Source organism: Tympanuchus pallidicinctus, unplaced genomic scaffold (assembly GCF_026119805.1).
Source record: "Tympanuchus pallidicinctus isolate F22 unplaced genomic scaffold, pur_lepc_1.0 scaffold27, whole genome shotgun sequence".
Taxonomy (NCBI): domain Eukaryota; kingdom Metazoa; phylum Chordata; class Aves; order Galliformes; family Phasianidae; genus Tympanuchus; species Tympanuchus pallidicinctus.
The window spans coordinates 1291861-1305278 of record NW_026294744.1 but is presented as its reverse complement, the minus strand read 5'-3'; the positions used below and the strand labels follow the sequence as shown (position 1 = coordinate 1305278).

The 13418-nt window shown below is 37.5% G+C and overlaps 1 protein-coding gene across 1 annotated transcript; it reads left to right on the top strand.

The window, feature by feature from the left end:
- Positions 1–5989: 5989 nt before the first annotated feature.
- Positions 5990–9339, top strand: FGF6 (fibroblast growth factor 6). The gene is made up of 3 exons (XM_052690580.1): positions 5990–6329; positions 7321–7424; positions 9098–9339. The coding sequence occupies exons 1-3, from the start codon at positions 5990–5992 to the stop codon at positions 9272–9274; spliced, it is 621 nt and encodes a 206-aa protein (XP_052546540.1). The 3' UTR covers positions 9275–9339.
- Positions 9340–13418: the final 4079 nt, after the last annotated feature.

The following is a 13418-nucleotide window of genomic DNA, read 5'->3' as shown; positions in this document are numbered from 1 at the left end:
CCATGAATCTGAGGACTATCACTTCCACCCAGGTAGCTATGGTCAGGACTTGGGATGCATTGTTCCTGACACTGATCAGCTAGATCAGCCTAGTATCTTCCTATCTCCTCTTTTCTTCACTAACACAGCAAGGGGGATTGGAAGAGGCTATGGGAAGAATGCAGGAGAAGTCAAAGACAGGGTCATTTCCTTGTGAAATTAAGCAACAAAGAGTAACAGCTGTCAAAGCTGAATTCTAAGCTTTAGACTTTCAGTGTTGCCCACCATGCAAAAATAAATAAATAAATAAATAAATAAATAATCCCCTCACTACCTCCCCCCCCCCCAAAACAAAACAAAACAAAACAAAAAACAGGAAAGAAATCACATCTGCATGAAAACTTCATTATTAAGACTTTTTCTTTGACACATGAGGATCCAGACCGAGAGATATCCAGATCCAGACCAAGAGATACAGAATTGATGTGCAAGAGAAAGCCCTTGTTTGAACTAATGGAACATAAAACATGAAAGTTACATTCACCTAAGAAGCAGCAGAAATTGTCTTTAACCTCCAACACTGATTACTGTAAATTATCTGAATGATTTTCACAGTCAGTCTCGTGGTCAAAACATCACTACAATCACCAATTAAAAAATGTCATTTCTGCTTTTCTATTAATGATGCTACTTGAATGGGCCATCTAATGTCCCTTCTTATGCAGTGTCCCTGTTCCTACTGTAAAGAAAGACTATATATGTAATAAACTAAACGTAAAATAAGTTCTAATTAATTTATTAATTAATTCCATCCAAAGAATGTCAGGAAGGTATTCTGTCATTTGTACCTGCCTGGAGGAAATCAGCACATGAAATCTCAGCGAGAGCCCTTGTTTTGGAATGGGAAGGTGATGTTCATTTTAAACTGCTTACTAAGTTATTTTCTCTTACCCATAGTCTCACATGCACCAAGACCTGAGTGCCCAAGTGGCCTGGCCAGTGTTGGTATCTGTGACATGGAAGATGATGGAGGCCAGCTGTTACATCCTTAGTACATATCTTGGTTTCTTTTTGCGTGGTGATGATAATCTGGTTTTTGAACACATCTTTTATATATGCTCAGGGAGTCAGTAGTGGTAGTGAGGTAATACTTTTCTTCAGAAACTTGTTCGCATCAGTCTCTAACTATCTTAGGCAAGGTTGCTGTCTATTGTTTTTTTATTAATTGGTAGTATCTATTTGTTTGCACATCTGTTTCATTTGTGGGCTAACAAGAAGAGAATAACAAATGCAGGGTAGTATAACTGTTGTTATTGTCCTGTGATCAATGTTCAAGTCTTCTGCACTGTGGTCCAATCCAGTGCGGGCCTTCTGATCTTAGTGCCAACAACATACTAGTGGTTTTACTGCTGTTAATCAACTTCTTGCATACTCAGATAGACCATTTTCATAATCCCTGCTGTATTATTTTTTCTCCTGCTTTCATACAGCATTCAGATGTTCTGTCTGTAAAAGTTTTTTTGTTACAAATGTCTTCATGCTGGCCAACTCAACTGCAGAAAGCCCCATTTTCCTAAAGATGATATGATATGGCCCCATGTTTATATCAGGGTTAAGAGAATTTTGTGGAAGTTGTTCAAAGCCAGCAATATTTGCCCTGCCACAACAGTCAGATTTCTACCCCCTTCTCCTCTTTTCCACCATAAGCCTGGATATTCAGCGCAGCAAAGAGAACAGATTTAGTATGACTTTCTGCTTTTGAATGAGGGACTGCTCTTCCCAGGCCTTAAAATAGGAAGAGATGTTTAAGAGATTTGAAAAAGGAACCTAGGAGCCTAGGTCATCGTGCATTTTTGAAAGACACACTCTGCATCTGTATCACATTACTGCTCAGCTGCTTGGCTTTTCCTGGAGTATCTGAAAGTGGATATGTGCTGCTGTGTTCTAAAGGGGGCTTATTTTAATATTGCACTAAAATACTGACAATGAAATCTTGTTACTTTAATTAGGTGGCAACTACTGCAATCTTGGATCTTGAAACTTTGAGTAAGAAAAGATTGAGTGCTGAGGTAAATTTCTACCAGCATGGACTTCACAGGATTTATTTTACTGTAAATGCTATTGCTGTCTTTCTTGATGTCTCCCAAATTTTGCTGGGCTCACAATGCCAGAACAATGTATATCTGAAAAATCAAAAAGATGCCTGTGTGTTTTCTGGAGACAATTATTTCACAGACTAAAAAGACAAAGCTTAACCAAAATGAAATATCTTTTTTTATATAAAGCTTTTCTAGTGCAATCAGGTGCTCTAGAACTTACACAAAAATTCTTATTCGGATCTCTTTGCTAATACACCAGAATTCAGAAACCTGCTGGCTGCAGATATATGGGATGGACTCATTTTGGTTCCAATTCAGAATTGCTGAACAACATAATGTTCTGATGCAAACTTCAGTTCTCAACTGCACATCATTTTGTCTTAAGCTAGGTATCAAGACTCTGTGTCTTAGGACTGCCAGATATTCCAGTGAAATCACATTTTTTATCTATTGTGTAATTTCTGGATCAAGTGGAAGAAGTGCGGGTAATTTCTTCATCCTCCCCATACTGTATTCTGTCAGCTGCATATGCTTAGCAAGAAATTGTAAGTAGGAAGCTGTGCCCCACTCTAGCAACTCTGGGTCATAACAGGTCTCGGTAGTCACTTCCCAACTGGACTGACTAAATGCAAAAGCAATACATCCTAGAGACTCAAAAGAATTTATCCTAGTTTTTTGTAGTAACATCTAACAACAGTGTTTAACCCAAAACTTTAGCCCCTCTCACCTTCTTGCCTTCAACATTTTGGGATGTTATCAGCACAAGGGGATTTTCAGATGCCATGATCAGTCTTTGTCTTTTTTCCTCTGTTCTACTGCAGGGAGAAATTCAGGAAGATCAAAGGTACCAGGACACAAGAGGGTACTTCCCACAAAGTGCTCCTTTCATTTGGGCCAACAGAGTGGCTTGGTGGGAATCTGTGGTGGAAGATATGTCAGCACAATTTACAGAAGCTGTTTTAGTCTACGTACTAGCCTTGCTATAAGAAAACTGACAAAAGTGGTGGAAATCTGGGATGAAAACCAGCTCTGCATACTCTTGTGTCTACTATGTTCTGCTGCTCGTAGGATACTAATAATGCGAAAACTGCAAAATTATGCTTCAAAAATTTCTTAGGGGAATGCAAGCAACACTTGGAAGTAAATATTACAATACAAATTTTAAAGACAGTAATGTCTCTGAGAGATTAAGCTTTTTCTTTATAGGAGTCACACGCTTTGGGAATAAGCAGATCTTCAGACTGTACTATAAAACAACATCGGAAGTCCATATTCTACCCCTGTAACAGTGGCCATGAGACTTGTTTCCCATTTGCTTTCACCTCCCACATAGGCTCTGTAGCTGTGCTGAAAGGCTGCAAAAAAAAACAATGGCACTCCTTGCTAAAAATTATATACAAACTTTGCATAGCTGAAAAATCATGAGACAAAATAAAAAGTGGTAGAGAAAGTGGTATGAAGATTTTCATTGTGAACAAAAGGCAGAAGATAACTTGAGTACTTGCTTCAACCAAGTCAGAGAGTTTCTCAAATTCTGCTTGATACAATCCCCTCTCAAGAGCATAATCAGTATTTCGTACATCACTGGCTCCGACTTCTCACCTTCAAGGTTGCCATCTCTTCCCTGTCACTCACAGTGCTTAGATTTGTGCCTCATATTACACTCCTGTCGAAGTGAAACTGAGTGTCACACCTGGTGTGCTCATTTCAATTGTACCTCTAGGGACTCTTTTTACTAATGCTGGGGCATCTCAAATGACACACATTCTGTGCTATGAAAAAATGCCAGATATATTAGCAAAAGTATTTGCATAAAGCTCAGTAGTTTTTATGGACCTAGTGTATTAATGAGCCCCATAAAACCAATTAGGATGGATGACTGACCATAGAATCTTTTGAGTTGGAAGGGATCTGTCATGTTGGAAAGGTCATCTAGTCCAAATCCCCTGTAATGTACAGAGACATCTGATAGAAGAATGAAAACAGCATCAGTGCAAAATGTAATCAATTAAGTTAGACAGTCTCAAGAAGAGGAAATGAAGATGCTCATAATTTACAGGAAAAAAAAAAAAAAGGAGCATTTGATCTTGACAAAAAGAGACTGTGAAACAGTAGGGAGGAATAGCCATTTCCTTCTCTCTAGTTCTTTAAAGCATTATGAAAGTCTTTGTCTTACAAATGTGCTGAGGTAGCTCTGAGAGGAAGGATTTCAATTTGTTTTCTTGAAGACTACAAGAGATACAGAAAGCACAGTAACACTATTTGATACAAAACACTATTTTTCATCATGGTCGCCATCATATATTATGCATTTTCACCGACAGTGAACAAGAACCTACATGCTGGGCTTGCCAATATCTGCATGGCTTTCCAGCACATGGCTTGTCATTCACATCACTGTTGCCACTGCTGAAACACACCACACACCACCTCACTGTGTTAATATTCACTGTTTGGTCTCCACAAATGTTCAGCAAGCATCAATGAATGTCAATAGATGCATTTTTTTTCTGCAAGCAGGAATTCAGTTACATGCTTCATATGTGATTCCATAGAATCACAGAATCACAGAATTGTAAAATCATTTGAGTTGGAAGGAACCTTTAAAGGTCATCCAGTCCAACTCCCCTGCAATGAACAAAGCCATTTACAGCTAAATCAGGTTGCTCACAGCCTGGGACATCCTGAACTTGATTGTCTCCAGAGGCTGGGGCATCCACCACATCTCTGGACAACCAGTTCCATGTCAGATGCCATTTTGTTAGATTGCCTTTCTCCTGCCATCTGTCACATGGCAACAAAATGTAATGGAATATTGGTGGGAAAGTTCAACCTGTGCTGCCATACCACCACTGTCCACCTCTGACATCATGGGCCAACATAATAAAAAAGGAAGTATTACTTTCAGAGCAGCCCTCATAATTGCACAACTGAATGAGTATTCAAAAGATTAGATCCAAGATTCACTGTGTAATGCACACATCATTCCCAAATAAATGTGATCACCTGTAATTCACCTCAGTGAAAAACACAAACACTTAACAACATTAGCAATGCCCCCTTCTGCTTATAACTTCAAGTTCAGTGCTTCTGTCTGCACAACTGGCTCAGTAGAATTGCCGCTGCAAACATAAGTATGTTTGAATAAAAGCGGCAGGAGCAAGTCCTATCTTTCACTTTGCTTACCTCTGTGTAATGGGCCACAAGCAGTCCTTTCAGAGGTACAGACAAGTTGTTAGTGCTTGGACCACTATAGTAAGGGGTGCGTTGGATTCTCTGGGTATGCATAAAAACAGAAATAGCCACATCATGCCACTTCTCCCCAGATATTGAGCTACTCTGATGTACAGTGATCATGCTGCCAAGCAAGAAATTGGAAAGTTTTCATTGCTCTCTGGTGAGGTCCATTACTGTTTTTACATCCTCTTCTCTAAATAAGGAAGTCCCTGCGAGACCTCTGCCTGCCCAAACAATTTGATTCCATTGCTTTTTGCAGCCAGTGAAACCTCACTCCTTCCTCTGGTCTTGGATGACCAGACTCATCAAAATTCAGCCATCCCAGAAGAAGAGCAGGTTAGTGTTACACCATAGCAATCTTACCTCTGGTATTCTGTTGATGTCAGTGATGATGTGGGGAGCATCAGCCTCTGCACTATAAAGATTGGTCAAGAGAACAATACTGAGGCCACCCATGGGAGTGCAAGATCTCCAAAACGTGGTCCCCACCAAACTGAGTGCTGTTGGCCTGTCTCTGCTTCCAACCTGACGGCTCTTAGGCTTTAGTTTCATGTCAGCATTCTCCATTTGCTTTCCAAAAATAAGCCTACGCCACCATGCTGAAGGGAGAAAAATAAGAGGGGTGGTATTTTTAGTGCCATTAATTCTGACCACGTGCCCTGGAGGTTGACCAGATGACCGCTGCACAAAGACTTCTCATCACTATGTCTTGTGAAGCTACCATTCACTGGACATTGACTGTTTTTATTCTCTTGGGTTTTCTAGCTGGGATTGCTTCAACACACCCAGTTGTAAGCAGAACTAATGGAACATTGCTGGAAAGAGGATGGCAATCTCTGTTATCCAGATCCATTTCTGAGATGTCAGGGGAGAAGTCAAATGTGAACTGGGAGAATGACTATTTGCTAGGAATCAAGAGGCAGCGGAGGCTTTACTGCAACGTGGGCATCGGGTTTCATCTTCAAATCCTCCCAGATGGAAGGATAAATGGAGTTCACAATGAAAACCAATACAGTGAGTTGCATCCAGAAATGAAATAGAATATATGTCACTTAATTGCTGTGAACTCTTGTAATTACCATTCATAGAATGCAAATATTATTATTTGATATTACTAATCTGTGCTACATCTGTTGCCCTTTAAAATTCTCTTGAGATCAATAGACATTGGAATCCTCCATGTTGAAACATGTTAAAAATGCTTAGACAAATTTAGATACAATTTATTTTTGCTGTACTTTACTGCACAGACCAGAGAAGACAAACCAGGTTGAAAACTTGCTTTCTACTGCATTTGCTCACTATTCACCTTCTCATCTGCCTTTTGAATTCAGGAGACTGTCACTGAGCTCGCATGATTTTGGAATCCTAGTCTTGGGAAGCGCTGTAACTGAAGAGATACAGAGTTACAACTGATCTGCTTGTTCTTATAGCTGCTGTTCTGCAACTGTAAGATTAGAAGAAAAGCATTTGTCCTGTGGGTTTGAATTTGTCCCTGAAAGCAGTAGATATAAATCTTGTAGCTATCACAAAGGGCTTCAAATACAAGCCATACTTCTCTAAAGATCAATAACATACTCTGTAATTATAAACTACAAGAAATTTAAATATTTAAATTTAAATATTAGCCCAGGAGAATTTGAGAATTTGACAGATCTGTGAGCAAAATCGATTCTATAGGACTAGAATATGATTCCAGAATAATCATTATAAGATCCTTCAGTATGTAGGAGAAAACAAACAAAAAAACAAAAAACAAAAAACCAAAAAAAAAAAAAACCCAAAAAAAAAAAAAAAAACAAACCCAACAACAACAACAACAAAAAACCCGGATAATTTATGTGTACTTCTATTTGTACTTCTATTATGCACAGTCAGGGAAATAATAATAATAAAAAATAAGGTATGTTCACTAGGGATTTAAAATGAATCAATCATATCTGAATTGTCTTTAATTAGCTATAAATTCTGTGATAACATTTCTATTGAACTTCTTATTTTTTAGGCCTCTTTGAAATATCTACTGTAGAAAGAGGTGTTGTAAGCCTGTTTGGTGTGGAAAGTGCTCTCTTCATTGGAATGAACAACAAGGGGAAGCTGTATGGAACTGTGAGTATAAATGCGAATAATGTTTCAAGCTTTAAACAAAAGCTTTAAACTTTTTTGTTGTTTGTTTGTTTGTTTTTCCTCCTCTGAGAAATCTCTGATTTCAAGTAGAGAAAACTGCCCTCCAACTACATAAGGCAACCCAGCCTAATGTCATTAGTGTTATTCAGAACAACAAGTGGTGCAGCTGTTAAGAGCCTGTTAAAGTTTTTCAGTAGGTTGTACAGAGAGTGTCCTAGGAAGCTGAATGTATTTTGCAAATAGGACAGATCAATTAGGTGGTGTCTTCTAAGGGCTTGGCACTGCAAACAACTTCTAGTAACAGGGAATCCTACTCATGCCAGCAGTGTGTTATGCTTACAGGTGTGCTGTGAAAAAACCCTAAGAGGTAAAGTGTGTGTGCGAATCTGCACTGATGTGTGTGTATATGCATGTGTAGGAGAGAGAATTATGCTATGCTAGCTGTAGTTAGTATAGCTATGCTACAGCTATGCTAACTGTAGTTAGTAAAATCATGACAGTGTTCCTCTTCCTACCAAAACAGCCTTACCAGGAAGAATAGGGAATTCTACTGTACAAAGCCTACATATCCATCTGGGGCTATTTTAAGAATGTTTTTTGAGATCATTCTCAAAGAGTGGAGAAAGAGTTATAGCTGTTAACTATGGTACGCAAGTCACACTGAAACATAATCACCATCATTCTCATCTAGAAAGTGCTAGCTGTGCTTTTTAAATACAGTTTAATCTCTGATACCTGAATCTTTAGTCTCAAAATTTAGTAGAAAAGACATCTGTCAGGAAACTTGTTTGAAAAAGTCTGACTCTGGGCAATGAGCAAAACCAATCCAACTCAAAGTAATGAATGATACTGAATGAATTAAGCTTTTAAATTTTATTTTATTTTTGATCAAGAAACGACAAAGTCAGTTCCTTTAAAACAGTTGTAATCTATACAAACATTTCACTGCTTAATAAAATACCAAATAATGAATGATTGGTAACTATTATTTATTCCTTCTCACAGAAAGAGGAACAATGTGATATTTTAAGTTTTCAATCTGAGAATATTATTTTGCTCAATTTTGATTTCAAGTACATAAAAGTTCCAGAAGACCAATAGCTGTGCTAAATGAGACTTTCTAAAAAAGTTCATGGTCTGGATCCAGAGCTCCTTTTGATATTTGTCTATCTATCTATCCACCCACTTATCTATCTGTATATTCTAGTTTCTACTCGGTCTCAATTGTTTTCAAACATATTTTTAAAAGCTGTAATAGGTGTGCATTCACATGATGTCCTAAGCTAAGCTCAATTAAGCTCTGAATCATTTTATTACAAAGATGTTCAAGTAGAACAGCACTGGTAGTGTCTCATTTAATAAATCACAGTGCCTCTTTCAGAGGGGAGGTGTGAAATAAAGCAATTGCATAAAAGGACATGATAACACAGTCCATTATCCAGACAGGTGACATCCGAGTTCTTTTAACAAGAAATTAAGCACAGAGTGGGGAGATTTAATGTTAGATATAGACACTATGGCACCACCAGTTGCACTTTATAAAGAACTCATTATCTGTAAAAACATTAGCAAGATATGTGATTTGAGTCTTTCTGAAATATTAATTATACCTGCTTTTTTCTTTTTTCTTTTCTCTCTCTCTTCCTATTCTATAGGCTGCTTTCCATGATGAGTGCAAATTCAAAGAAACCTTGCTGCCCAACAACTACAATGCATATGAATCAAATGCTTACCATGGTGCTTATATAGCACTCAGCAAACATGGCAGAGTGAAGAAAGGAAATAAAGTTTCTCCTGCTATGACAGCGACCCACTTTTTACCGAGAATATGAGCAGGATCAAAGGAGAAGATCTAAAGTCCAAGAAAAACTGCTTCATCTTGCACATTGGAATGATTTCCCAGGTAAAATATATATGCTGTTCACTAAAAATAATATAGATATATATATGGATGAAAATATTTGTACTAGATTCAACATAGAGAATATGTATTCTGCTTCTCCTCTACTCTGCGCAGATTTTACATGCTGTGTGACTCCTTTGTTGCTGATCAAAACGAAATACAACTTGGAGTGCAAAGGAAAACAAGTATTTGAAAAACGTAGAATTTCTGTGATAATTATCTAATCAATTGTTTATTATTTACAAATTAATATTGATTACCTCAGATAATAAACTGTAATTGAGAGCTGTTTATATATCATGTGCCAAAACATCAGATGACTGCTTCATCAGAGATTCGAGTAGTTTGCTCCATCTGAATATCTGCCTGCACCTCCTCTTGTACACCTGTACACATGGGTTCTGTCTCATAAGGTCCTCGCGATTTTGATTATGCTGGTGTTCATTCCACAGGCATTTCCATACAAGCAAACTGTCTGTCCCTGGAGCTCCTCTGTTTCACAAAAGATTCTGCAGGTTATCCTAACATGAACTTGCTGATTAAATGAAAACCTACAGTAAATTTCCATCGGGAAGAAACACAGGATAAATTAGAAATTGATCCCAAATGCAAAATACATGAGATCATGAGGAAATTGAGTGCCACCCAATTAGCATTTTGTATGCTATTTAAGTTTAGACCTACCTCCAATACAGAAGTGTACACTTACAATATAAACATAGACATGGGATGTGTGTGTATATCTAAATAATTATATACTTATAATGTATTTCTAGATGCATCCTGTCTCTAGACACTTAGGTGCTCTTAAGTACATATACGCATAGAACAGTAAATACTTAATGGCAGCATTTTTAATTTCAGTTTAATCTTTTTGTCTTTAAGAACTAAAATGGAACTTCAGGATGTAATGTATAAATTGTATGGAATTCGTGGAAGTTTCCAGCGAAGAGTTATTGTAGGAAATTTCTCTGTCTTGAACTCTCTTCTGTTTACTACTTGAAGTATAATTGGCTCTTTTCTATCATACCTCAATGAGGACAGAAGAAGAAAGAAATTATATAAGCCCATCTTCCCAGATAGTTGCACAGAAATTTATAATAGTAAATAATAAATTCCTATTTATAATAGGAATAATTCCTATTTCCATCATTTGAAAATCATCATATTCAAAAATAACATGGCAAGCTATGTGGAATTTTCCCAAATCTCTCCTAGAAACTATACAAATGGTGCATTACCTTTCTTAAGTATCTTAACAATCTTTTTCCATATTACCAATGAAGCTACCCCCTCTGTGTTTTAGAAAGGGTATTTTTAGAGGCCTAAAGTCAATAGTCACTATAAATGTTGGTTACCATTAGCCTTGAGATTCTTGTATTGATGACATGCTCCTAAATTTGAAAATAGATTCAGTGCAATGTCAGAGCATGAGCATTTTCATCATAGATGGACCATGCTGCTGCAGAAGTGAACATCTGAGTGCAATATAATATCTCCCATGTCCAGCTAGAATGCAACTACGTCCAGCCTTGACATGCCATTCTATTTGTAGGGGATGTCTATTCATAATGAATTTGAGCCTTCTGAGATGTATGAAAAACAATGTTTAGGGACAGATTCTCAGATGGTGTAAACCAGCCAAACCAGACTCTCATTTTATAGGTGCAGAAGATTTTATTGGTGCAGAAGTATGCCTACAAAAGGTACATTTACAGCCACACTTTCTGAATAACTGTCAAAACAATTCTTTTGTGAATATGACAAAGTTTAACAGCTAGTTTTGTGTGACTTACACTTGAATTTGAATTTATTTTCTTGAATTAAGTGGTGATCACAGCATAAGCGAAGAACAAAAAAAATGGACTACTTACATACGCAAATGGGGTGCTTTATATATGGCAAAAGAAATGAGTAAATGAGTCATTAGCAAAGGGTTATTGTAGGAAATTTCTCTCTCTTTAATTCCCTTCTATTTACTACTTTAAGTATAGTTGGTTCTTTTCTATCATACCTCAATGAGAAGAAAAAAGAAATTACATGAGCCCATGATCTGGCAGTATGTAGAGGGAAGCTAGATTGGCATATTTTGTTCATCCACAATGTGTGCAGCAGTTTGTGTTAGAAAAAATGAATGCATTTTAAGAGAAAAAGCAGAGGGCAGATTGTGTCAAGGAAAAGTTTGTAGGATATCTGTTAAGTTAGAATTTGTTTCCTAAAGGTGTGGATAGGCAGACTACAGCAGTGTTATCTAGCAATCTGTATTCTTGTGTTATATTCCTAGTTGTCTATGAAATGAAGTTTGAAAAAAGTAGGAAGTGTATGGACAGAAGAAATCGTTGTCTAAATGTTGACACAAATGTTTGTTTCTGATTACACCAGAATCATTAGGTTAGAATGAAATCTTTTCCCTCTTAAGCCAACACAGTCTGGAGTAATTTGTTGTTGCCAGTACTGTTAAGTAATGGGACAGCTGGCATGAAAGATGAGAATCAGACTCACTGACTCTGTTTCATACATATGGGTCAACAAGAACAAACTGTAGAAACACATCACAAGAAGTCTCTTCAAATGCATCCTTCTGGGCCAAACTCAAGAAGTGCATACTCCTGCAAGATGCTGTTTTGGTGGACATTTGGAAACCTAAACCAGTCACTCTGCTGAGTTTCTTTTCACACCATTGCTTTGTTCATATTACATACCAATGCCAGCCACATCAACACTTGAAGCCAACACTGAAACCATAGAAGTTTTCAATGTCAGGAGTCCTGATTAATATCAGAGTAAATAATGCTATTGACAGGTGCGTAAGTTTGGCAGCAAGCCCCTCAAATACATCTAGTGCAGTATTGCAGCACTGTGCTGTTATAAACTAGCTGGATAGAATGCTTTGATAGAGACTTTTCTTAAGTGAATGCTTGACTACATTCAGTAGAGGAGTCAAGGCATTTACTGACAAATTGCTGTGCATGTGCAAGCAGTCCAGAGGCAGCTCAGAGTAGATACGAGACTCTGAAAAACTGCCACTCAGATTATTCCTGATAAACTTGCTGAGCTGGCACAGAAGGAAAAAATACCATTCACAAGCAGAGTTTACAAAAAATGAAGGTTATAGTGAGCATGCAGGTATAATCTGTCAAATTCTTAAGCAAGACATTTTTGAAAAGAATAGTTCCATGGATATGTGACTATGTGAAGTCAAACTCATGAAAATAAATCAGTTTTCCAAGTGAGGGTTAAATAAGAAACCTATTATTGACAGGTTTTTTCAATGGTCACTTTCAAAGCATCTCAGCATGCATTAGCACAGAGTCATGAAATGAGCTACATCTTTGAAAGCATTGCTATGAATTCCCCCTACGGGCCTGTGTGGTTCAGACTTTGCACATTTTCAATGTTTCTTTTTCCATGGGGAGATACCATGATAATTTAAGGACTAATCCATCTCTGTTACAAAACAATCTTTACTGCCATTTTAATATGATCTTAGATTGATACTGTAGATCAGTCAATCAGAAAACTCTCTTAAAACTCAAGTTAGAGAGCAGGAATATTTTATTATCAGCACTGGATGGATCTTACAAAAAAGATCTTCAGCTTGTATGCATTACTTGTGTTACATAGGCAGAACTTTTCCCAGAGGTATGCTATATATGTGGAAATTTCCCAGGGGGATGTTACATACTCAGTAACTGATTCCAAGCAGGACTTCTGTTTGTTAGGCACAAAAGCTCAGCAGAACTTCAAATCCTCCTTGGTCCAGAGACACAGCTCTTTCTGTTATCTAAACAAATTGCAGGGCTATCCATCAGTGAACACTAGCCAGCTTAACAATATCATCACAACTTGTACCAATCCCTCCTTTTCCTTTGAGGGTCTGTAAATAATGCACAAAAACCTTCACTATATCAATCTATTATATCTCCAGCAATAGTCAGAACAATAATTGCAGCATATAAAAATAACTATCAGAAGCAGTTTCTAGGTAAATCCCAGCCACTGCACTGTTGTCCTGAATTTGCATTGCTGGGAATATTTCCCCACGTGCACAGGAAAATTGACCCTGATTGAGG

Bases quoted from the DNA above. Each gene is read 5' to 3' on its own strand.
- FGF6 (XM_052690580.1), top strand. From the start codon at position 5,990: ATGACCGCTGCACAAAGACTTCTCATCACTATGTCTTGTGAAGCTACC. The intron at 6,330-7,320 runs GTGAGTTGCATC...CTTATTTTTTAG, and splicing joins TCACAATGAAAACCAATACA to GCCTCTTTGAAATATCTACT. The intron at 7,425-9,097 runs GTGAGTATAAAT...CCTATTCTATAG, and splicing joins AGGGGAAGCTGTATGGAACT to GCTGCTTTCCATGATGAGTG.